General features: G+C 41.1%; 1 protein-coding gene across 7 annotated transcripts in view; it reads left to right on the forward strand.

Annotated features, from left to right (window-relative positions):
* LOC126088314 (GATOR complex protein Iml1) overlaps positions 1-26,936 on the forward strand; it is a 579,824-nt gene that overhangs the window by 539,065 nt on the left and 13,823 nt on the right. For all 7 annotated transcript variants that reach the window (XM_049906449.1, XM_049906465.1, XM_049906495.1 and 4 more), the window contains one exon: positions 22,284-22,472. In XM_049906449.1, coding sequence (XP_049762406.1) covers positions 22,284-22,472 — 189 coding nt within the window. The remainder of the gene's footprint in view (positions 1-22,283; positions 22,473-26,936) is intronic.

Raw genomic sequence — 26,936 nt, forward strand, 5'->3', positions numbered from 1 at the left:
TAAGAGCCAGTTGTACAGTCCCCAGCTAGCAGCAGCTTTAAGTTCTATTCTGGAAGTAGTGTGAAAAATGTGTTGTACGTACATGTAACAATGCCTAATCGGAGAATAATCGCGGGACAGAGTTAGTGAAGTTAAACGACAAATAAGCTTTGACATCGACAGGAATAGTTACAGAATTACTGATGACAAGACTGTTTGGCAGAACAAGGAAGGAGAAGAAACGGGGACATCACACAAACTATGGAATAATATGACGATTCCAAATTTGTATAAAAATTTTGTACTACTACTTCTCAATCACATGCTTGAGAAACTGGAGCATATGAATGAAGTATAAAACTATTTCTCGACATAAAGCTTTTTGCTTGTAGTAGGCCTAATAGGCATTTGATATTGGTACTTTGTGAATTATATTCTGTTGTGTTATAAAAATGACCATTTGTACCAAAACAGTCTCGTTTATTTGTGTGTTTTAAAATTGCTGCAGTATTACAAAGGCCTATTTTGTTTTATCTAGCAGACAGTGACAAAATAGATGTAATCAGATAGGGAAACCACACCAGTCTTGGGTCCTATTTGTATTAACAGCTTTTTCAGTAATAGACAATGATATTTTGCTTTTTCATGTCGCAAAATTTTTGATGAACTTTGATGAGGTAATAGATTCTTGCGCACAAAGGAAAGCTCCCCATGTAAACCTGTAGCAAGATTAGAGAGAGAAAAAATCTGTAGGAGCTAAGGATTGAAGAAATGTGTACTGTCTTGCTTATCTCTTGTCTTTACTGGTTTTATGTATCCTGTATTTAATTTTATGCTGCACAAAGCAGCAAGTTGTTAGCTAATAGGGAATATAGAGTGCAAATTTTCAGAAGAGTTCTTGTTTACAAATAATCCCATCCAGTATTAACGGCGAGTTAAAAGAATAAGGTTGGGGGGGGGGGGCAGGATGTCAAACCGGCCGAATGGAAGCAGGAGAGGCATCACAGGACATTTTACTTTCCACTGTCTTGAATATAGTTTTATGGCATCCAGTACAAAATATACATGTTTCAATTAGAAGAATGCTGTGTGAAGAGAGCTGACACTGCTCTTTGGCACACTTAAGACCAAATGACATGTCTTACATTTCCTCAAACACACATGTTTTGTGCATCAGCCTATTCAGAAAGATGTGCACTACAAAATGAACATATTTTTGAAAATTCGATTTTTTAAAATTATTGACGTCCTATCTCAAATGCTTGTGGGATGGCCTGGGCGGGGGGAGGGGGGGGGGGGGGTGCCACTACCTAGTATTGCTCCAGTTCGGAAATAATGTGGGTCTGGACCTGATGCACAGAGCAGTCTGAGTACAGTGGGGAAGTGGGTAGTCTCCACGTGACCCGTGTTTACATTTAGTGATTTTGATGTTTCCTCTTCGTTTACTGCTCTCAAGTCAAATGAAAACAAAACAGATTTCTGTGGCTGGGAGCTATCAAGTGAATTAAAATACATTCACATAATTACGGAAGGCAGAAATATGTTATTACTTTCAGATTTTATTTTATTTCCACCTTTCTGACGGTCGAGCATTAATCGTCTTGTAGAACAATGAAGTTATTTTTGTCGGTTTGCTAAAGAAATTTCCTTTTATTAATCTTTTCTGTTGAGGCAGTCAATATATTTGAAACTAAGTGTTTAATTCCACACTGTTGGCTAATTTCAGCTATTCGCTGCATTTCAAGTGCACGTTTTCATCTTCTAGCACGTACCGCATTGTGCCATAATAAAGAACCAAACATTAGGTAACACAGTACTGATACTCCAAGAAAATTTACATCCCAAAAACCATATTGAAAAGCTTAATATCCGGTCGAGACCTACTTCATTTGGAATTTGGACATACGGATGTGGCCTTTAAATGTGTACATTTTAGTATGGTTCACGAAATTCCGATGCTCTTGGAGTATCCTCTGATGTCTTGTTTCTTTTATGACATAATGTAAGATCTTTTAATGTTTTATACGTATGAACATATGGGCCTCCTAAGTCATCGTAGCTCTGCAAGTGCAGTGGTGCCTCTTATCTGGCGCTCTATAGCAACTGCTGAAACGAACCTATTTCTAACAAGTCGCGGGAAAATATTGCGAATGGTGGTTTGAAAAGCGTTACTTTCAAAGTAAATTTTCTTTTTACGCAAGTTGAACTATGTGCAAGATTGTACGATGAATTTCTTAAATCACAGAGCATTTGACTCTCATTTAAAATTCAACTGATGATGAGCCATTTAGAAGAATTTCGAGCCCAGAAGATCAGACATTTGTGTCGTTATTAAAAATTTTACTGGCTCATTTGTGTGATATATCTTAAAGTTTAAGACGTGCATAAAAGACCAACATTATATGTGAAAGCTTAGCTTCTCTTGCAGCGTATTAACCATAGACACCGATATTATGTGTGAAAGCTTTGCTTTTCTTGTAGCAACACTATGTATATTAATTTAAACCGTTAACTGTTGCTGTTTGTGTGTTCACGCTACTTAACAGTGATATTGCCATTGGCTGACTACATCATGTGTCCTAAGCTCTGAATATCCGCTGTCATCGGCTGGCGAGATCACTTGACATGACCTATGACCTATGAGCTTACAAAAGCTCATCGCAATCTTGATTTCAGTGCTTCGGAAAGTGACATTCGGTGTTTGGTGGAATTCGAATTTATACTTTTGTAATGCGAAAATATGCAGTGTAAATGTTGGTGCACATCAAAGATCTTTCCAAAACGTGTTTTCTTCCCTGAGTTTCGTTTTCTAAAGTGCCGGGAAAGTGTACACCCACGTATAAAGCCATAACAATTCAAAGGATTGGTAAGTTATACAGTTCCAAGAGAAAATATACTGTCAGTTAACAGGGAAAAAGTGTGTTTACACCCGGGAGAAACTGTATTTTTAACCGGGAAATCCGGGAATTTTTGTTCCTTGTTTGCGTATACACCCTGTTGTAGCCAAGATAGACATGAAGCCCACGCCTACCACAGTAGCAGAAGTTTATATGCCAACTAGCTCCACAGATGATGAAGGGACTGAAGAATTGCACGATGAGGTAAAAGAAATTATTCAGATAGTGAAGGGAGACGAAAATTTAATAGTCGTGGGGGACTGGAATTTGATAGTAGGAAAAGGAAGAGAAGGAAAAGTAGTAGGTGAATATGGAATGAGAGTAAGGAATGAAAGAGGAAGCCGCCTGGTAGAATTTTGCACAAAACATAACTTAATCATAGCTAACACTTGTTTCCTAAATCTCTGTCAGAGACAGCAAAGGTCCTGGAAGAGCAGTTGAACGGAATGGACAGAGTCTTCAAAGGAGGACATAAGATGAATATCAACAAAAGCAAAACAAGGATAATGGAATGCAGTCTAATTAAATCAGGTGATGCTGGGGGAATTAGATTAGAAAGTGAGGCACTTGAAGTAGTGGATGAGTTTTGCTGTTTAAGGACCAAAATAACTGATGATGGTTGAAGTAGAGAGGATATAAAATGCAGACTGGCAAGAAAAGCATTATTAACATCGAGTGCAGATTTAAGTGTCAGGAAGTGTTTTCTAAAAATATTTGTATGGAGTGTAGCCATGTATGGATGTGAAACATGAATGATAAATATTTTAGACAAGAAGAGAATAGAAGCTTTCGAAATGGCGCTACAGAAGAATGCTGAAGATTAGATGAGTAGATCATGTAACTAATGATGAGATACGGAATAGAATTGGGGAGAAGAGGAATTTGTAGCACAATTTGACCAGAAGAAGGTATCGGTTGGTAGGACATGTTCTGAGGCATCAAGGGATCACCAAGTTAGTGTTGGAGGGCAGCATGGAGGGTAAAAATCGTTGGGGGAGACCATGAGACGAATACACTAAACAGATTCAGAAGGGTGTAGGGTGCAGTAGTTACTTGGAGATGAAGAAGCTTACACAGGATAGAGTAGCATGGAGAGCTGCATCAAACCATCTCTGGACTGAAGACCACCACCACCACCACCACCACAACAACAACAACAACAACAACAACAACAACAACTTCATTTGACCTACAGGATACAACTCTATCTTGTTAGAGCCACAGTGCAAAACTTTGGTATTTAGTGAGGATTATTATGCGTGGTGAGCCCACTGTTCTTGATGGAGTATGCAAAATGTTGCAGGGAAGGAAGAATTTAAGTGTGTCAATTTGTATATGGAAGTGTGACATGTGTGGAGATCTTGCACTTTACATGGAATTGCATCTCCAGCTCTCCTTAGCACTGATCCCAAATTTTCCTTGTATGTCGGCAGCCATTTTTCCCGGGCTTCTCATTACCATTGAGGGGAAATTTACAAACAGAAGACTAATTACCGACGTCAAGCATCATCTCGAGAGGCGACACAGCTGGTATTTCCACTATGCGTGTAAGGTCCAATGGTCATATTCTTTTTTGTTGTCCCTCCCCCCCTTCTAAAATAAAAGCGGGCTAGTGGCAAAGCATGTACTTTGTGATCCAGAGAGTGCGAGATCAAGTCCTGTTCAGACCATCCAGTCTCTTGTTCTGCATATTGCACTGCATATTAGCCATACTTGATCAAAGTCATAAAGCATGGTGAAGAACACTGGTAATGCACAAAAGACTGTAGCTTAAGAATACTGTTCTGCCGATAAACCTGAAATGAGAGAGTGGTATTGGAAATTATGCTGTCTGATAATTTCCTGATAAATACTTTCCACTATCGAAAATATTCTTTTTCGAGAAGTTGAATCATACTAGTAGTTCCAGGCAGAATCCACATTACATCTACAGGTTTTTCATCGTCCTCCACAAAAACAGTAGCATCGTTAAGTCCAGACCATGAATCCAACAAAAGCAGTGAATTACTTTCTGCAGCTGGTAGGAATATGTTTCGAATAAAATGTTGAAAATTATTCTTTCCCCTTTTTTCCATATTTTGATACATCGATTACAAGATTTTGGGTACTAAACAGTCCATTTTTTATGTTTGGTTCTAATTTGCCTTGCAGTTCTTGAAGACAGATACACAGCTGCGGAAATAGTAAATCACTCATACTTATCACTGGCATTATCGTGTATGAATGTGTCATTGCATTCATTGATTGGGCAACAGACTCCGTCTCTCTTTTCACTGCGAAATGATAACGTGCAGTGTGCTTGCAGTTCTTTCACAAAACCTGACTGATCAGTGTTATAAACAGCAGTTGCGGGGACAACAGCAACTTTCATCTTTATGTCAGCTATGAATTTCTCTATATCATACTCTGTATCTCTATATCATACTTACCAATACTGCAAAAAGCAACTGATGATTTGTAATAGACGTTACTTGAGTGGTTAATTCGAGAGAATAGTAACTGTGTACTGTTGTGTCAGAGAACTATCAACGAACGGTAACCTGAAACGTCCTTTACAAATTACGATCGGGTTGTGTCATGTTTTCTGTTTACAAATGTACCACCGACCTCGTGTGTGTGTGTGTGTGTGTGTGTGTGTGTGTGTGTGTGTGTGTGTGTGTGTGTGTGTGTGTGTGTGTGGGCGCGCGCGGGTGCGCGCGTGCGTGCGTGCACTATTACGAATTTGGCAATTTTCACCTTTTTTTAAAAATTACTTGCAGTGCCTCTTAGCAGCTAACATTTTGACTGCATTTCTTTCATTGTCTTCTTCCTGTGTAAAAAACTTCAGGGTAGGTTTAGGCATGTCTTATTGGACCATTCCCTTGTCAGCTAGAGTACCACCATCAGAATGACATTCATCTCCTATGAGATTATGAAATTTACTTAAATTTCAAACTTAATGTTGGTGTAATGTACTTTTGAAGATGGATCACCACTAACTAAACAAAAGAGATTCTACACAACAAAAAGACACACAGAGTGGACAATAAATGTATTAGCTTTGTAGATAAATTCCTTCTGCAGGGACCAGTCATGTTGAAGTGCTTGTGAGCAACAGTTTTTGTGTGTGTGTGTGTGTGTGTGTGTGTGTGTGTGAGAGAGACTATAGTATATTCCTAGATACATCACTTAAAGTTGGATCTAGAAACTTTCTAAGTAGGTTTTATCGAGATAGCTTGTGTGTATCCTCGAGCATATGCCAGTTAAGTTGTAGAAAGTCATAAGAAATGTCATTGGCTGAAAGTCAGAAGGTATTATTAATATTATCTGGCTTTTCAGAAATCTAGAAATACTGCATCTGACTGACTGCCTTGGTCCATGGCTTTTAGTATGTCATGTGAGAAAAGTGGGAGTTGGGTTTCAAGAGGTAAATATTTTGTAATCAATGTTGGTTGGCATGAAGGGGACCATTCTGTTCGAGGTATCCCATTACATCTGACCTCAGAATATGTTCTAATATTCTACAACAAATGGATGTCAAGGATTGTGGATGGTAGTTTTCTGGATTACTTCTGCTACCCTTCTTACAGACATGTGTAACTAGTGCTTTCTTCCAACTACTGGGCACAGTTTTTTGTTTGAGGAATTTGTGGTATGTTATGCTTAAAAGGGGAAATAGGGGCTGACTTGGTGGCAAACTCTGTTTTCCTTTGTAAAGAAACATTTGAAATCAAAGTTCAGCATTTCTGCTTTCAGATTGCTACCCTCAATTTCAATTTGTTTCTTATCCATGAGTGTCTGGAAATCAAGACCCTTTGCATAATTATGACCGGAACTTGTGTCTTGTGAGAGATTTTTCAACAATATTCTGCTATGGTAGTTATTGAAGGCTTCACATATTGCTTTTTGACAACCAAAGACATTTCATTCAGCGTCACTTTGTCTATAGCCCTATGCTTTGTTTGGTACCTAGTATGCAGTAGTCTCTGTTTATTTAGAAGTTTTATTACAGTGAACTGTTCTACTAGGTACAGATGTATCAAACACATGGTCAACTGTTCTTTTAAGCCTGAGCCACAATTTTTATACGTTCTTCTTTCCAGAGCCATATGTTTCCTGTTCAGTATTGAAATATAACACTACTGCCTTTTTATCTATAACATGAACCCTTCTATTTATTTGAACTGCTCTTTGTACTTCAGTAATTGTTGTTGTTCAAACTGCAGTGTGGACATCCTCAAGGAAGTCAGATCTATTTGTTGCCATTAGATCCAATACATTGCCAACATGAGTGGACTTCTGAATTATCTGTTCTAGGGAATTTTCAGAGAAGGCATTCAGTGATTTTTCACAGGATATTTTATCAAGCCCACCACGTACAAAACTTTAATTTTCACAATTGATTGTTGGATGATTAAAGTCTACTCTTATCATGATAGTATGACTGAGGAACTTATGTACTGGTGAACTCAGGTTCTCTTTAAAGTTTTCAGTTAATTGTGAAAGCGAGTTGGGGTACTCGGTAGAAGGATTCAATTATAAGTTTATGCTCACCCTTGATGCTGATTCTTCCCCAGTTTAATTCCTACTCCAAACTTTTATTTTGTTTTCTTTATTGCTTGCTCTATGTACAGATTGAATAACATTGGGTATAGGCTACAGCCCTGTCTCACTCCCTTCTCAACCAGTGCTTCCCTTTCATACCCCTTGATTTTTATAACTGTCATCTGGTTTCAGTACAAGTTGTAAGTAGGCTTGTGCTCCCTGTATTTTACCCCTGTCACCTTCATAACTTCAAAGAAAGTACTCCAGTCAATGTTGTCAAAAACTTTATCTAAGTCTACAAATACTGTTTTCATAGGTTTGTGTTTCCTAAACCTATCTTCTAAGGTAAGTTGTAGGGTCAGTATCGCCTCATGTGTTCCTACATTTCTCCGGAACACAAATTAATCATCTCCAAGGTCAGATTCTAGAAGTTTTTCGATTCTTCTGTGAAGAATTCTTGGTAGTATTTTGCAAGCATAACATATTAAACTCATATTTCAGTAATATTCACCCACATCAGTACCTGATTTCTTTGGAGCTGGAATCATCACATTGTACTTGAAGTCAGAGAGGATATTTCACCTGTCTCATAAATCTTGCACAACAAATTGAATATTTTTTGCCATGGCTGGCTCTCCCAAGGCTGTCAGTAGTTTTGACGGAATGTCATCTACTCTAGATGCCTTGTTTTGACTTAGGTCTTTCAGTGCTCTGCCAAATTCTTCTCACAGTATTGTATCTCCCATCTCATATTCACCTATGTCCTCTTTCATTTCTATAATATTGTCTTCAAATACATCTTCCTTGTATAGATCCCCCATATAGTCTTCCACCTTTCACCTTTCCCTTCTTTGCTTAGTACTGATTTTCCATTTAATTTCCTAATATTCATTCAACTGCTCCTCTTTTTTTCAAAAGCCTCTTTAATTTTCCTGTAGATAGTATGTATATTTCCTTTTGTGAAATATGCTTCTAAACCCTTAAATTTATCCTCTAACCATTCCTGCTTAGCCATTTTGTACTTCCTGTTGATTTCTTTTTTTAGACATTTGTATTTCCTTTTGCTTGCTTCATTTGCTGCATTTTTACATTTTTTTCGTTCATCAATGAGATTCTGTAGTTCGTGTGATATCCAAGGATTTCTACGAGGCCTTGTCATTTTGCCAATTTGATCCTTTTACCAATTTGATCCTCTACTGCCATCACTATGTCATCTCTCAAAGCTACCATTTGTCTTCTACTGTATTCCTTTCCCCTTCTCTAGTCAGTCATTGCCTAATGTTTCCTGTGAAACTCTCAACAATCTCTGGTTCTTTCAACTTATTAAGGTCCCATCTCCTTAAATTCCTACCTTTTTGCAATTTCTTCAGTTTCAATATACAGTTCATACCCAATAAATTTTGGGCAGAGTTCACATCTGTTCCTAGAAATGTCATTCAATTTAAAATCTGATTCAAAAATCTCTGTCTCACCATTATATAATCAATCTGAAACCTTCCAATGTCTCCAGGTTTCTTCCATATATACAATATTTTTTTGTGAATCATAAACCAATCTACCAGTGGGCTTCCTCTTTCATTTCTTTCCCCCAGTCCACATCACATACTATTTTTCCTTCTCTTCCATGTCCTACTATTGAATTCCTGCCTCCCATCACAATTAAATGTTAGCCTCCCTTAACTATTTGAACAATTTATTTTTTTAAAGTGATGATATGTTGGTTGGCTGCTATAGTAAAATGTTGATTTACTATTAAATATGTCATGCAAAACACTAATAACTTCTGAAATTTCTCAGAAATATATGCTTATTCATGTAGATATACACTGAGATTTGGGGGCGAATGATTGGGACAGGGAAACTAATGCTAAAATTGTATAAAGCACAAATGTTGATTACATCTAACACTATAACACAAACTACATTTTTCATGATACTTTGCATATGAAAATACATAATATATCATGACTGACTTACAAGCTTTAATTCAGTCAACGCAGAAACCAAATTTAATTTTTATGTGAAGTTTTTGAACCTATTTTTTCAAAGCAAATAGATTTAACACATATGATTTTACTTGGACGCAAAGGAAATACCAGAAATCAGCATATAAATGTAAATAAACATGGGAATAGTACTGATCTTGCATGTAGCTGGTTTCATGACAAATTCTACACTAGTGTGCCAAAGATGAACACTTTAGTGTCAGTATAGATCACAAAACCAATGTAAAATGTGGAGCACAGCCAAGCACTTCTTCTGCTTGGAGCAGCTAACAATGCGAAGGATAAGTTATCAACGAAGTATTAGAATAGAGTCCTAGATACATATTTTTGATGAATTTGTTCAACTATTCATTTAAAATTTAGCCACATGTCTTGCCTTTCTTGGCTGAATGAAATGATTGTAGCCACTATTACAGAAATAAGGTACCCTGCTTCTTACCCATTTTACTGAAAATACAAACTTTTTTGTTTGTTTTTGTTCAATGGCTATCATTGTTACCAAGTGAGAGGGTGCTATAACGTCAAGTTGAACACATATATTTCAAAACGACATAACACATATAAGTCACTGAGCAAGTTGACAAAGCAAGACGAGTGAACACGGTAACATTAGAATAAGCACTGAGTCCAAGTCTAGCAGCCACTGGCTGGCTGGCTGGCTGCATGTAGAGCATGCGCATAATTGTGCGGCGGCACTTTGAATGATCGGCGAGTCACAACACTTTTCCCCCCTTTGAATTTTTTGCACTGGTCTTGATGGAGGTGGCCTGTAGATAGCTAACGTCCATAGGCATTGTTTGACTGGCCATAAAGTCTCGAGGAGGAGGCTTCCCGTACGGACGGAAGTGTCCCCGATGATAACGGGTTGAGATGACAGGAGACTTAGGGGTCGAATCTGCTGGGGCCCCGTGCACCAATCTGCCCGTTGCGGCAAATCCAGCTGATATAACAGGAGACATGTGCGATGTGTCAGCAGCCGTAGGAGAAGAAGGCGAGTAGATTGGCTTGGGACAGATGATGGTCATCCAGTTCCTGCATGGGCACGTCTCCTGGTGGCGTCCGTTCTTGTACTGGCACCGAGATGACGGTGAGAGGGCTGTATTGTGAATAATGAGAGATGCCAAGATCCCAAGCATCAGGTAGAGCCGAAGGTGGTGTAGTGGCATTCGGAACAGGCGTTGCTGGCACACGAGGCCGAAGCTGGTCCGAATCACACACTGCAACACCCGTGTCCGTCTGGATTTCATACAGGCGTCAGCCACGGTGTCGTAAGATGCGGCCCAGACTCCATTTTGGCCACCTGCCATATCCCCGTACCCAGACAAGGTCGTCGGCGGTGAACCGGCCAAGCGAAGGAACCCACGCCCGTGACGTGGAAGGCCTCAGAAGATGAAGTAGCGTGTGGGGCTGTCGGCCATGTAAGTGCTCAGCCGGGCTGTGGTCGCCCATGGGGGTGAAACAGTAAGAAGCCAGAAATTGGAGAAACGCTTCATCAGCAGCAGAAGAAGTTAGGAGTTTCCGCATCTGAGCCTTAAATGTGCGGACCAGTCGTTCAGCCTCACCGTTTGATTGTGGATGGAACTGAGGGGCCGTGACATGCATAACACCGTGATGAGCACAAAAATCTGCAAATTCGGAAGAGGCAAATTGCGGACTATTATCAGTAACAAGAGTAGAGGGAAGGCCTTCCAAAGCAAAAATGCGGGCGAGAGCACTTGTGGTTGCCGCAGTGGTAGGCGATGTGCAACGGACAGTGAAAGGAAATTAGAGTAGGCGTCAATTACGAGGAGCCAATAAGTACCTAAAAAAGGTCCCGCGAAGTGAGCATGAATGCGCTCCCAGGGCGTCTCAGGCGAAGGCCACGGTGACAAAGATGACTTCGGGGCGGCGGTCTGTGGAGCACAAGGCTCGCAGGCAGTAACCATGTGTGCTATTTCAGAGTCGATGCCAGTCCAGTACACATGATGGCGCGCCAGAGATTTTGTGCGAGAGACACCCCAGTGCCCTTGGTGAAGGAGGCGCAAGACCAAAGCACGCAAAGATGCAGGTACCACAACACGCGGCGAAGCATTGTCAGTGGAAAGGAGGATAACACCATACCTAGCCGTGAGGCGGTAGCGCAAATCGTAGTAGTTCCGCAACAGATCAGAAGTCCTAGCGGACGGTCGATCTGGCCAACCCTTCTGAACACAGCGTAAAACCCGGGAGAGGGTAGGATCAGAACCCGTAGCAGCCGCCAGCCAGTCCCCGGTAATGGGGAATCCATCCACAACACGCTGCTCGGCAACATCCAGGTGGAAACACAAAAGTTTGTCTCTATCGAATGCCAGATCAGGACCCATGGGAAGGCGAGACAGTGCATCAGCATTTGCATGTTGAGCCGTTGGCCGGAAATGAATCTCATAATTGAAACGAGAAAAGTAAAGAGCCCAACACTGGAGGCGCTGTGCAGCCTTGTCGGGAACTGACGTTTATGGATGAAACAAGGAAACAAGATGAAATTTAGATCCATAAAGAAAAACACCAAACTTATGAAGAGCATAAATAATGGCCAAAGCTACTTTTTCAATTTGAGAATACTTTTGTTGGGCATCCGTGAGCGTTTTGGAGGCATAAGCAATGGGTTGTTCAGAGCCGTCAGAAAAACGGTGCGCAAGGACTGCACCGAACCCGTATTGAGAGGCGTCCGTGGCGAGAACATGATGTTGGCCAGGTCGATAAGTAGCCAGGCACGGGGCCTGTTTCAGCATAGTCTTCAATTTCTGGAAAGCCGCTTCACATGACGCGGACCAGTGAAAAGGCACGTTTTTATGCAACAGGCGATGCAACGGCTGAGCCACCGAAGCAGCAGACAGTAAAAACTTTTGATAGTATGCTATTTTCCCCAAGAAGGCCTGCAGTTCCTTAACAGATGTAGGGCGAGGAAGGGCATTGATCGCTGCGAAAATGTGCTAAAGCGGACAAATACCATCCCGAGAGAGTTGAAAGCCCAAGTATGCGATAGATGCCTGAAAAAATTGTGATTTCTGAAGGTTACACTTAAGACCAACAGTCTGTAAGACATGAAAAAGTGTGCGGAGGTTCTGAAGATGTTCTTCAATGGTGGAGCCAATGACAACAATGTCGTCCATGTAATTTATACACCCAGGGACTGGGAGCAATAATTGTTCCAAGAATCGCTGAAAGAGAGCAGGGGCGCTGGCAACTCTGAATGGCAATCGTTGGTATTGATACAGGCCGAAAGGCGTGTTAAGGACCAGAAACTGCCGGGAAGCAGCGTCGAGAGGAAGTTGATGATAAGCTTCTGACAGGTCAATTTTAGAAAAATACTGGCCTCCCACAAGTTTAGTGAACAATTCTTCAGGGCAGGACATAGGGTAAGTGTCGATAAGGCATTGTGCATTTACAGTGGCTTTAAAATTGCCACAGAGACGAATATCACCATTGGGCTTAGCAACGACGACGACAGGAGAGGACCACTCACTGGAAGTGACAGGAAGCAAGACCCCTGAAGTAGTGGCGATCCAGCTCCCGTTTTACCCGATCACGAAGGGCCGCAGGAATGGGCCGAGCCCGAAAAATCTTAGGCCGAGCAGTGGGTTTGAGCGTGATATGAGCTTCAAAGTCATTTGCACGGCCTAACCCAGGAGAAAAAAGGGACGAAAATGTCGTTGACAAGGAATCCAATTGAGCATAAGGAATAGCATCAGAGACGATATTGACAGACTCAGCTATGGAGAACCCAAAAACGCGAAAGGCTTCGAAACCAAAAAGATTCTCTGCGTTACTCTGGTTGACCACAAATATGGGAACAGTGCAAACGATGGATTTGTAAAATACCTCAGCATTAAATTGTCCCAAGAGAGAAATCTGTTTATTGTACGTCCGTAATTGCCGAGTGACAGGTGATAGGAGTGGAGAACCCAACTGAAGATACGTCTGAGAATTAATTGTAGTGGCAGCAGAACCAGTATCCACCTGCATGCGAACATCCCGACCAAGGATTTGGACAGTGAGGAATAACTTCCCTGAAAGGGAAGAAGTGCAATTGATAGACAACACAGAAGCGGAATCAGCGTCACGGTCATGGACATCATGTATGCGGTCGGATTTGCAAACGGCAGACACATGACCCTTCTTTTTGCAGTGGTGACACATGGCCCAACGTTGGGGACAATCCTCCCGTAAATGTTTCGTAAAACACTGCGGACATGAAGGAAGTTGCCGGGGGTTTTGCTGCAGTTTCTTAGAGGGTTGTTTACCGTTAGGCCGAGGCTGCGCGTGGGAGCATACTGTGGCCACGTCGGCTGGCAGGGACGCACCGCACACGTCGTCAACAGCGCACAGAGGTTGTATTTCCCCGACGTCACCCCATGCCTCTATTTGTGCCCCAGTGGCGCGAGAAATTTCAAAAGACTGCGCGATGAATAGGACTTCATCTAGAGTCGGATTTGCCAACTGAAGGGCACGTTGCCGAACTTCGTTTTCAGGCGCCGACTGGATAATAGCAGCCCATTCCATGGAATCGGCATAGGATTCTTTGTGAACGTCAGTAACAAATTGACACTTTCGACTGAGGCCGTGAAGTTCAGCAGCCCAAGCGTGATAGGATTGATGCGGTTGTTTTTGACAACGATAAAAGGCAACACGAGAGGCTACCACATGCATTTGCTTTTGAAAATAGACAGACAGAAGTGAGCACATTTCAGCAAAGGACAAAGATGCAGGATCTTTCAAAGGAGCCAATTGCGACAACAAACGATACATTTGAGGTGAAATCCATGAAAGGAACAGAGACTTACATGTTTGTTCGTCCATGACATGAAATGCCAAGAAGTGCTGTCGAAGACGTTTTTCGTAATCAGACCAGTCTTCCGCCGTCTCATTGTGAGGAGGAAAAGGAGGTAGAGACAACGACTAGAGACACCCCACGTTTGATGCCATGACAAAATCACAAATCGCATTTGTGAGAATTGTTTGCTGTTCTATGAGACCTTGCAATAGTTGCTCTAAAGTAGCCATGGAAACATGTCGGTCAACGATGAAAAAGAAAAATTCACTACCTCGTCACCAATTGTTACAACTTCAAGTTGAACAAGAACGACGCAATACATGAAAGTCACAGATCAAGTAAACAGAGTAAGACGTGTATCACTTTAACAGTCAAATCATAACTGAGTCCGAGTCTAGCAGCTGCTGGCTGGCTGGCCGCTTAGGTGGCGCTGCTGCTGCATGCCTGGCAGACAGCGCCGCATGTAGAGGACACACGTAATTGCGCGGCGGCACTTTGAATGATCGGCGAGTCACAGCAGAGGGCTTAGTAGTTAGCACATTGCACTCACATTTGAAAGGAACAAGGTTCATATGCCTGTCAGAACATCTAGATTTTTGTTGTTTCCATGAACTGATTCTGGTGAATGCTGGAATGGTTTTTGCAAAACTGATACAGCCAAAAATCCTTCCCCTGTGAGATACCTATGGTTTTAAAAATAAAAAAAAGCTATTGATTGTTTTTATACGTTGATGGATGACCTATTTATCATAACAGAATGAAGTAATGGCTCAGTGATACTGAAATCCAATCATTACACCACCTTGCTGATCTGGTATACATTTTGCTGGAACCATCTGGAGCTATTATTGCTTGTCTGGACAGAACTGCATATTACAAAAACAAAATAAGTAAAAAGTCCTAGATAACTTTGACAGAATCAGCTAAAGTGGTGCAATGCAACCGTAAGTTGCATAATGGTGAATATCTAGTAAAACCCTAGGTTCTCATAGACTTACCGTAATGTCAGGTTCAGTGTTTCCACATTACTCAAAGTGTAATACCTAAAGCACAGTAAGTAGATTGAACATTTACCTGAGCGCTATGGATGAGGTTGATCATTTCAAACTTCTCTGAAATTTACTGGTACAAATCAAATGACCGTACAACATAGATGACACATATCATTTTCCAGATTGTGTGTTCACTTACTGGTATGGTGGTATACTCGAAATCCTTAATGAATTCCTTATGCATACACACTGAGTGAACATTGATTTAGTTTATTTATGTATGTGATGGTAAATATAGTGTTGCACTGTGTACAGTAGACACTGAAAAAAGCCTTAGTGCTGTAAACATTTCTTACACTAAAACACAATTATTTTTAGCTGTAAATAATATTACATAAAACTGTGTTATTGAGTATATTAGACCAATATAGCATCAAAGGATGTTACAGCTTTATTTTCCTAGATACTCCTTCACATAATAACAGCACTGCTGAATCAAATAATCTTTTACAGCTTCCTATCCCTTGCTGCGATTTACCAAAAATGAGTTCTGTTTCATCTTTGAGTCAAATTGTAGTGCAGCCACATTTTTTCATTCACTTTGATGCGGAATATCTGTTTTGGCCTTCTGAAATTAAAACTATCAAGCACCTGTTGGCAGAACTCCAAATGCTGAATTTCATGCTATCGATATATTAAACAAAACTATAAATCTCATGACATGATAAATCTCTGACTCAAATATACAGTGAATGTGCTATGACAGTTATTTATAAAGTTAAACACATCAGCCTAAAGAGCCTGTAAGTAAACTGCTGGAGAAGGTAAAGCAAATGTATAGGAAGATATGTTAAAGCTACATCATTGTATTATTCCTCTACACAATCTCCATTCAGATATAAGCATTTATCTAATCTGTTAGCAAATTGACAAATTCTGTATGCAAAAAATTCTGCCACTTAAGATTGCAGCCAGCCTATAAGTGTATCGTAAAGTCCTTTGTCAAAGAATTGGGAGCCAAACCAGTTTTTTGTGTTGCATGAAGAGGTGGAAATCACTTGGAGGTAACTCTGGGCTGTAGAGCTGAGGCTTAAAAATGTCTCCCTAAACTGAGCCAGTAATTATTGTGTTTGCCAGCAGAATGAGACCACGCATTGTTCTGCAAAAACATAACACCAGTAGTCAAGAGATTGTATCGTTCATTGTAAATGACTCTTCTTATTTTTCATAAAAGTTCAAAGTAAGCTTCAGAATTGATAGGCCTTCCACATGTAATAAAACCAATGAACACATTTACTTCAGTGTCCCAGTCCGGCTGACAGAGGTTGGTACACTACTTTTTTATTTGTTGGGTAAGGCTGTATGTCCCCACACCAATGTCTACTGATTTATTGCCAAGTTAGTGAAGGAAAGCGATGTCTTATGTCCAGTTAGGATTCCATTCAGTAGTCCTTACATTTACACATTGTAAAGAAATTCCAGAGCAGCACTCATCCATTGAGTTTCGTGGCTTTCAGATAGGAGTTTTGAAACCCACCAAGCACGGAACTGGTGGTACATTAATTGCGTGAGTGTGGTCCCACTCAAAATGCTTAGAGAAGTCTGTGAAAAGGTGTCCTACAGTAGAGAAAAACACCAATTTTCATGAATTTTTTCATTATTTTTCAATACCAGTGTGATACTGATCATGGATGGTCGCTTATGCCATAACATGAATATTTATTCTTCCACTGTTATGAAAACAGTGCCATTGACACACAAAACTTCCATTTATCAAATTTGATCTATGTACAGTACAATAGTACAGATTTCACCACACAAACACACACACACACACACACACACACACACACACACACACACACACACACACACACACACACACACACCAAGGGAGACCTGGAGACCCATAGTGTTCTGTTTTCGGTCCACTCTTTTTCCTCATGTATGAGAATGACTTTCCACTTAATATTCTTTAAATAGAATTGTTACTTTCTGCAGACAATGCTAGTGTTGTAATACATCCAGTTAGAGAGAAACCAACAGAAGCAATTGTTATTGATGATTTTTGAGAAAACACCATATTCAGTTCTGTACAACAGTTGATGCAGCATACATACAAGAGTCAATAAACAGGGTTGACTGACACATCTTTAGAGTCATTGCAGTCTTTTAAAGGGCTTTTGAACATGTTTCCCGAAAACTATCTTTAGCAGCTAGTTTGACAACCCACACTCAATGGAAACATTTTACACTTTGTAGCAACAAAGATACGTTCAGACCTTGTAACTACAAATGAGCTTAACTTTATCAACAGTATCAGTATAGAGAGAGGGGTTAGTGATCATGATGTCATCTTAGCAATGATGGTTAGTATAGCTAACAAATTAATCAAGAAGACTAGGAGAGTATTTTTGCTAGAAAAAGCAGGTAAGCAGTTGCTAGTAAGCAGTTGCTAGCATCCCGCATAGGCAGTGAATGGAAAATATGTATGATGGAAGTAAAGTAATAATGGGCAAAGTTTAAACAAATGTCACTGATGCTCTGGAGAAGAATGTGCTGAGAAACTGGATTAAGGATAGAAAAGACTCGCCATGCTTAAATAACAAAATTCAGAAAATGCTGAGGAAGCAAAAACTGTTGCACTCTCACTTCAAAAGAGAATGTGCAAATGATGACAGATTAGTAGAGATTTGTGTGTTTGTAAAAAGATCAATGTGCAAAGCATACAACTACCACTTTCATACCTTAGCAAATGATGTGGCTGAGAAGCCGAGAAAATTCTGATCCTACATAAAATGACAAAGTGGTCGAAGGCTTCTATCCAGTCACTCATTGATCAGTCTGGTGTGGCAATAGAAGTAGGCAAAATGAAAATCAAAGTTTTAAATTTCATTTTAAGTAATCCTACACACAGGTGGATCATACAAACATACCTGCGGACAAACACCCATATAGAGTTCATAGTAGTAGACATCCCTGGCACAGAGAATCAACTGAAAGAGTTGAAGACAAATCTGTCAGCAGGTGCAGATGGGATCCCAATTTGGTTTTCCAAAGAGTACTTTATGGCATTGGCCCCTTATGTTGCTTGCATTTATCTCAAACCTTGCCCAGCACAAAGCCCCAAGTGACTGGAAAAAAGTATAGGTGACACCTATATATAAAAAGGGTAAAAGAACTGACCTGAAAATTTGCAGTTTTACAATCCTTAACATGTTTTTCTGTAGAATTCTTAAACATATCATTAGTTCATATGTAATAACTTCTCTTGAGACAAAAAAGCTTCTGTTCACAAATCAGCACAGTTTTAGAAAGCATCGCTTGTGTGAAACACAGCTTGTGTTTTTCTCACTTGATAGTCTGCGAACTAGGCAGGTTCCATATTCCTAGATTTACGAATAGTGCTTGACATGGTGTCCCAATGCAAACTCTTAATGAAGGTATGCTCATACAGAATAGGTTCCGAGAAATGCGAGTGGCTTGAAGACCCAGTATGTTTTCCTCAATAGTGAGACGAGTGTTCACCTGAGACAAAGGTATTGTCAGAAGTGCCCAGGGAAGTGTTACCACTTGTTATTCTCTATATACATAAATGATCAGCAGTCTGTGGCTGTTTGCTGATGGTGCTGTGGCGTACAGGAAGGTGTCATTGTTGAGTGACTGTAGCAGGATACAAGATGACTTATACAAAACTTCTAATTGGTGTGATGAATAGAAAAATGTAAATTAATGCAGATGAGTAGGAAAACTAGTCCCTTAATGTTTGAATAAAGCATCAGTAGTGTGTTACTGGACAGAGTCGGGTCAGTTAAATATCTTAGCATAATACTGCAAAGTGGTTCAAAATGATACGAATATGTAAGGATTGTAGTAGGAAGGTGAATAGTTGACTTTGGTTTATTGGGAGAATTTTAGGAAATTGTGGTTCATCTTTAATGGAGACCACATGTAGAACACTAGTGCAACCCATTCATGAGTACTGCTCGAGTATTTTGGACCCCCACCAGGTCAGATTAAAGGAAGACATTGAAACAATTCAGTGGCAGGCTGCTAGATTTGTTACCAGTGGGTTTGATTAACACTCAAGTATTACAGACATGCTTCAAGAACTCAGGTGGGAATTCCTGGAGGGATTCTTTTTGAGGAACGCTGTTGAGAAAATTTAGAGAACTGGCATTTGAAGCCGACTGTAGAATAATCCTACTGCCATCAACATCCATTTGGAATGAGAACCACGAACATAAGATAAAAAAAATTAGGGCTCCTGCAGAGGCATATATAGACAGTCGTTTTTCCCTTGCTCTCTTTACAAGTGGTATGGGAAGGGAAATGACTAGTAGTGGTACAATTTACACTCTGCCGTGCACTGTACATTGATTTGCTGAGTATGTATACAGATGTTGTTGTAGATGTGCCTGTAGAATGCTCCAAATTTTTGGTGTACACATTAATGAAAACTTTAAGGAGAATGTTACAACCTGTTCAAACTATTCAGTTGAATTTCTCTTGATCTTCACGTAACACTCGTAGTAAACAATCAAATCAATATCCTAACATATTTTGCATATTTCCAGTCAATAATGTCTTGGAGTGTTGTTTTCTGTGGTAATTTATCACTAAGAGAGAAAGTACTGATTGTACAAAAGCCACTAACAAGAATAATATGTTAAGTTCATACACATTCATCTTGTGGGCACATCTTCAAAGAGTTAGTCATTTTGACTCTACATTCATAATTTTCACAAATGAAATTCTTCACGTATATTCCATTACAATTTGAAAAGAATACTGATGTCCATACCTACATCACTAGAAAGAAATGACCTTTATTACCAATTATTAATGCTGTCGTTGGGTCAAAAAGGAGTTCATTATGCATCAACAAAAATTTTTGAGCATTTGTCCAGTAACATAAAATGTCTGACAGGTGCAAGATTGAATTTTAAATCTGGTCACAAACTACTACATATAAGAATTTTCATTTAAAAACTGGTAGCTTGTAAAAAAATAGAACGGAAAAGTAATATGTTCATTAATCTTGAAACTAATCATGTATACATGTTCTGTAAACATTCTGTAAAGTCATTCAAACCATTTGTGAAATACGTAACTGAGTAATTAACTTACAGCTTTGAGATTTTTTGCCACTATAAACTGTATTGCTGAAATGATTTATTTGGCATGGTTTTCAGTCACAATACTAATTTTGAATGGCTACTGCAGGTGAATGGAAAACAATGTGATTTCCTGCTATTACAGCTTGAATCTCTCTGATCACCCATGTAATACTGTATAGTAACCTACACTCCTGGAAATTGAAATAAGAACACCGTGAATTCATTGTCCCAGGAAGGGGAAACTTTATTGACACATTCCTGGGGTCAGATACATCACATGATCACACTGACAGAACCACAGGCACATAGACACAGGCAACAGAGCATGCACAATGTCGGCACTAGTACAGTGTATATCCACCTTTCGCAGCAATGCAGGCTGCTATTCTCCCATGGAGACGATCGTAGAGATGCTGGATGTAGTCCTGTGGAACGGCTTGCCATGCCATTTCCACCTGGCGTCTCAGTTGGACCAGAGTTCGTGCTGGACGTGCAGACCACGTGAGACGACGCTTCATCCAGTCCCAAACATGCTCAATGGGGGACAGATCCGGAGATCTTGCTGGCCAGGGTAGTTGACTTACACCTTCTAGAGCACGTTGGGTGGCACGGGATACATGCGGACGTGCATTGTCCTGTTGGAACAGCAAGTTCCCTTGCCGGTCTAGGAATGGTAGAACGTTGGGTTCGATGACGGTTTGGATGTACCGTGCACTATTCAGTGTCCCCTCGACGATCACCAGTGGTGTACGCCCAGTGTAGGAGATCGCTCCCCACACCATGATGCCGGGTGTTGGTCCTGTGTGCCTCGGTCGTATGCAGTCCTGATTGTGGCGCTCACCTGCAGGGCGCCAAACACGCATACGACCATCATTGGCACCAAGGCAGAAGCGACTCTCATCGCTGAACACGACACGTCTCCATTCGTCCCTCCATTCACGCCTGTCGCGACACCACTGGAGGCGGGCTGCACGATGTTGGGGCGTGAGCGAAAGACGGCCTAACGGTGTGTGGGACCGTAGCCCAGCTTCATGGAGATGGTTGCGAATGGTCCTCGCCGATACCCCAGGAGCAACAGTGTCCCTAATTTGCTGGGAAGTGGCGGTGCGGTCCCCTACGGCACTGCGTAGGATCCTATGGTCTTGGCGTGCATCCGTGCGTCGCTGCGGTCCGGTCCCAGGTCGACGGGCACGTGCACCTTCCGCCGACCACTGGCGACAACATCGATGTACTGTGGAGACCTCACGCCCCACGTGTTGAGCAATTCGGCGGTACGTCCACCCGGCCTCCCGCATGCCCACTATATGCCCTTGCTCAAAGTCCGTCAACTGCACATACGGTTCACGTCCACACTGTCGCGGCATGCTACCAGTGTTAAAGACTGCGATGGAGCTCCGTATGCCACGGCAAACTGGCTGACACTGACGGCGGCGGTGCACAAATGCTGCACAGCTAGCGCCATTCGATGGCCAACACCGCGGTTCCTGGTGTGTCCACTGTGCCGTGCGTGTGATCATTGCTTGTACAGCCCTCTCGTAGTGTCCGGAGCAAGTATGGTAGGTCTGACACACCGGTGTCAATGTGTTCTTGTTTCCATTTCCAGGAGTGTATTTTATCCATCTTCCCCTCCCACCCCTGCCACTTTCTGGACAGCTCTCGTAATAAGGGCAGCAGTTGTCATCTTCTTACATTACATTATTCTGTGAATAGGAAATAAATTTTCTCTAATAGCAGCTTTATATCACAACCATACAGGATCTCCGCTCCAAGAATTCATTTCATTTCTGAATTATTGTGCAAGCATTTCTGTGATTTTTTAATTCTATTCAAATCCTTTTTTTTCCTTGAGCATATTAACCACCTTTCACAATAATTTGAAAAAGAACTTGCACATTTTCGTATGATCATTATGATGTGTGTTTTGTTACATTATTTGAAATATTTTAGTACATATTATTGTAAATTTGTTGCAGCACACACACAGTCAAGGAGAACCAGTTCTGCAAACTAATAGTAGAGCAAGTTCAGGGGGGAAACAGCAACTCAATCAGGAAGGGAAAAGATATCCTGTACATTCTGAAAGTGCCTCAAGCCCACACGAGTCATACATTACAAGACATGTCAGTGAGAAATACAACAAAGATATAGGAAGTGATCTAAGGGTAAGTAGTTTTTATTCTACAAAACCTAAGGTAGAAAAGAAGGCATATAACCTGAAAATACTGTGGTGAATAGTTTGTTACTGCCACTTTGGGAAGCTATTTTATATAGTGTACATAGTGTTTTGTACGTGCATCAAGTGTTGCAACAGTGATTGGTTTAATATCCTGTCCAACTTGTGGAGCCAGTTTACATTAATTATATTTATTAGTGCATATAATGCACAGAAGTGTCAGAAGTGTGGCTAATCATAATTATAGTATTACTTGAATCACCCACATGAATTATACATACCACACCTAAACGACATAGTGGGTGGTTAACCTTCACAACATTACTCACTCCCTTGCCCTGAATTAATTAGACCAAAAAATGATTTAACTTTGAATTAAAAACATATTGTCTGCTTAATATCTCTCATAACATCCATCAACAAACTGTTGGTCCTCTTTTGAAACTGTGACCAACTGCAGAGTTGTCCACTCAGTAGTAAAACGTATTCCTGAGCACTACATTCTTGACTTGAGTAGCTGCTTCACAGTCCATGCCATATGATTCCAGATTCTGCCCCCTCCCCCCTTTACCTCCATACCATCTTTTTCAAATTATGACTATATTTGCTAGCCCCAACCCTCACCCAACTTCATCCCTGTCCATATGCCATCCACTTCACTCATTCTACACTCACATTTTCTCTCCGAACTCTTCTTTCTCTGTTCTATATCATCCTCCCAGCCCACTCCTCTGCTTCTTTGTGTGCTTTCATGGAACTCCCCATGCCTGTGCTGGGGGAACTCACCAGTGTCACATTTCTGTCCCTTTCCTATTCTGCTACTCCCTCCCTCCCCCCCCCCCCCCTCTCTCTCTCTCTCTCACTCACTCACTCACTCACATACACACACACATATCTGTTTGTGTGTGTGATGTGGCACACCAGATTGTTGGGATGAGTGGTTTTTTTTTTGGGGGGGGGGGGGGGGGGCAGATGGCAACAGGAGTTGTGGAGCAGCCATTGACATTGGGTGTATTGTGCTTATCAGTGTGTTATGCCTTGGACTGCACAACTCTACTCTTGGAAAGTGTTTGGCGGTGGCCATACATTCAGGTGGACAGCTGGTTGGTGATCATGCCTACATAAAATTGTTGCATGGATTGCACCAGTGCTGGTGTATGACATGACTGTTTTGGGAGTTGCTCCTGCCTCTAGTGGAATAGAATCAGCCTGTCCTCAGTTTTCACTAGCCCCTGCCTCACACCCTTATCCATTCCTGTCCCATTACCCTTACTGTACTCACACTCTCTGTTCCACAGTCTCTCTATTTTTCACTTGTGTCTGTCCTTCTCAATCCACTGCTCCAAGTCATCTTGCACTACCCACGGAGCTTCCTGCTTGTGCTCAGAATGTGCTCCCTGGTGCAAAATTCCTATTCTGTGCATCTGCTACCTCTTCCTCCTGGCTGTCAGTGATCTTTCATGAAGCATCCCTTTCATTCTCTGTCTGCGTGCTCCCTTCACCCCCCTCTACCCTTTTCAGCCTCGCACCCCAGCTGACCTGCTGCGTGGCACAATATAGTCAGCCCTGACAGTGTAGCCATATGGATGTGTGTGTATGTGTATGCTTTATGTATTTGAATGCTGTATATATCTGAAGAGAAATTCATCTGAAATCTAACAGATTTTTTTCAGTTTTGTTTATGTTCCTACCGCAACTCAGCACCTCCACTGTGAGTTATATATATTCTGCCATAGACTCTCCATACTGTGTGTGTATTCTGCATTACTTGATTCACACAGATTAGCCTTTAGTGACATGGTGCAAAATGAAGCATTACCCAAGATTTCCTTAGACCGTACGTCTTTCTTCCAAAAATTTCTTATATTAATAAGTTGTTGTTTGAAAAAAAAACTTTGAAACTGGTTTACATGATTCTTGCCTCAACACATTCTTGTTATTTCATATTCTTATAATATGATTTTGAGCAGAGCACTCAAGCTGAGACTATTTCTATTAAATTTTTATTATCATTAGCTAGGTATACACGAGTGCCATCACATTTTCTATGTGAACAATTGGTTATTATTCTGCAGTCTACATAATTTTAATGTGATCTTAATTATGTACTAAATTATGTATAACAGTTACTTTTTTTGATTTTTTTTTGTGTTATTTTCTCAGATAATGCTTTCATCATAAGATGTAGTTTTTCCATTTTGTTGTAAATATTTATTCCCATTAGATTTATCATTAAAAATAACATTTAGTTTTAAAGGATTTGTATTTATTTTTTGTTGCTGTTGTATTCATCTGCATCAATTATTCTTTAATTGCTTCTCTATTAGTTACACTAAACAACACTCATCACACTTTTGTCCTGCTTCAACATCAAATAGTATCAGACTCGCCTAATTGAAATTTAGCTCTTGCCATTCATAGAATCAAGAGTTGAAATAGGAATAAGCTTCATGGAGATGCACAGTTACTTACTTTAGTCCAGAAAGGTCTCTCTCTCTCTCTCTCTCTCTCTCTCTCTCTCTCTCTCTCTCTCTCCCCCATAGCTGTATTAGTTACCAAGATAGTGGTATAAACTTTGCTTTTTCAAATGGAAGTATAGTAATTTGTACTGCTGGTAAATAGCACTAAAAGAGACAAATTCAAAGGCATTTCATGCTTCAAAACCTGATTAGCAGTTCAGAAAAATTACGATATTTAGACATGAAACCAACTGGTATCTTATCGGGAAGTTTGTGTTACTGTGTGAATCTGTTGTGTCAGACTGATAGTGTTCTCCAACTTGATGCAGCTAAGAGAGTCTACTTACAAAAGTGGAAAGTGGAGAAAAATTTAATTTGAAACTGATAGTAATCACACTTTCACTACATGTACATTTACATCTACATCTATACTCTGCAAACCACTGTGAAGTGCATGGCAGAGACTATGTCTATTGTACCAGTTATTAGCATTTCTTCCCATTCCATTCATGTGTGGAGCATGAGAAATATGATTGATTGAATGCTTCTGTGTGTGTTGTAATTATTCTAATCTTATCTTCATGATCCCTATGTGAGCAATACCTAATGGGGTATTGTATATTCCTAAGAGTCTTAGTACATGTGATTGGACCGACATGTCAACTGGAAGGCAAAGGATGTGGCGGCATCTAAGCGAATATTGAGTCAAGCACTCATCTTGTTGGTACCACTGACATCATACTTTCTCTAAGAGAACCAGTAACACCTTGGTAAGACTCCCCCCCTCCCCCCCTCCCCCCTGCGGGCCCAGGGGTTAGAATAGGCCCAAGGTATTCCTGCCTCTTGTAAGAGGAAACTAAAAGGTGTCGCACACCTTTGAGCCCTTATTTGATAGTCCCCTGTAGGGTTTGACCTCCATTTTTCAAAATTTTCCCAAAGAGCAAGCCAATTGGGGAAGGGTGCCTCAAATGGTGCATCATGTCCATCGTGCATTGAGATCTTTAGCCCACTTTCTCGTTGTGGCATTGCAGTCCTGCTCATCCTCCATCTCTTGAGCAAGGACACCTTCCTGGGTGCATTTTCCTCCGCCCAATATGCAGTGTCGTTTTCTGTGCCGACAATGACCATGGAATTCGTTGCACTTAATATTCAGCATGGTAGCCAGTCCATTGTGGTGGGGCTGCCATATACGCTGTTGGTTGTAGCCCCAGACCACACAAGGATCCCTCTGCTGCTGCCTGCACCATTAACTCCCCACGTATGCCAAGGAGCAGATGCCTGTCACACTGGGGCACCGTGACTCCCGGCAATGGCCATCTTGCCAGGTGGCCTTTGCTGCAGCTGGGTAGTGCGGGTGGGGAGGGTCCCAACATGTGAGGAAGCGTACCACATCATCACTTGATGGTGATCAAATGCCAGCAGTCTCTAAGTGTTCCAAGTCTGAGTACAATGTAAGGAAGTATGATCCTGAATCGTTCCCCTCCCTGGCCACAGCATGGGAGGAACACCAGGCTAAGGATGGCAGCGAACTTATTTGCCCCAGTACCTCATATGTAAGAGAGCTGGTGGGGACTCCTTTGTCTTGATGAAGCTTCAGTTTTTTGTAGAGCATTTAGAGGTCAAGTTTGGGGAGGTGGAGAGCTTGTCCAAAATGCAGTCAGGGTCAGTCTTGATAAAAACGGCATCTTCTGCCCAGTCATGGGTATTACTCGCTTGTGACAAGCTGGGGGATGTTTCCATTACCATCACGCATCACAAGAGCTTAAATATGGTCCAGGGTGTTGTATTTCACAGGGACCTTCTTTTGCAGTCTGACGATGAGCTATGTGCCAACCTAGAGCGACTATGGGTTCATTTTGTCCAGCGCGTCCGTCGCGGTCCAATAGGTAATCAGGTTGCCACCAGTGCCTTCATCTTGGCCTATGAGGGTGACACATTACCCAAGAAGGTGAAGTTGATGGTCTACTGCTGTGATGTCTAGCCATATATCCTTC

Source organism: Schistocerca cancellata, chromosome 1 (genome assembly GCF_023864275.1).
Source record: "Schistocerca cancellata isolate TAMUIC-IGC-003103 chromosome 1, iqSchCanc2.1, whole genome shotgun sequence".
In the NCBI taxonomy this organism is placed as follows: domain Eukaryota; kingdom Metazoa; phylum Arthropoda; class Insecta; order Orthoptera; family Acrididae; genus Schistocerca; species Schistocerca cancellata.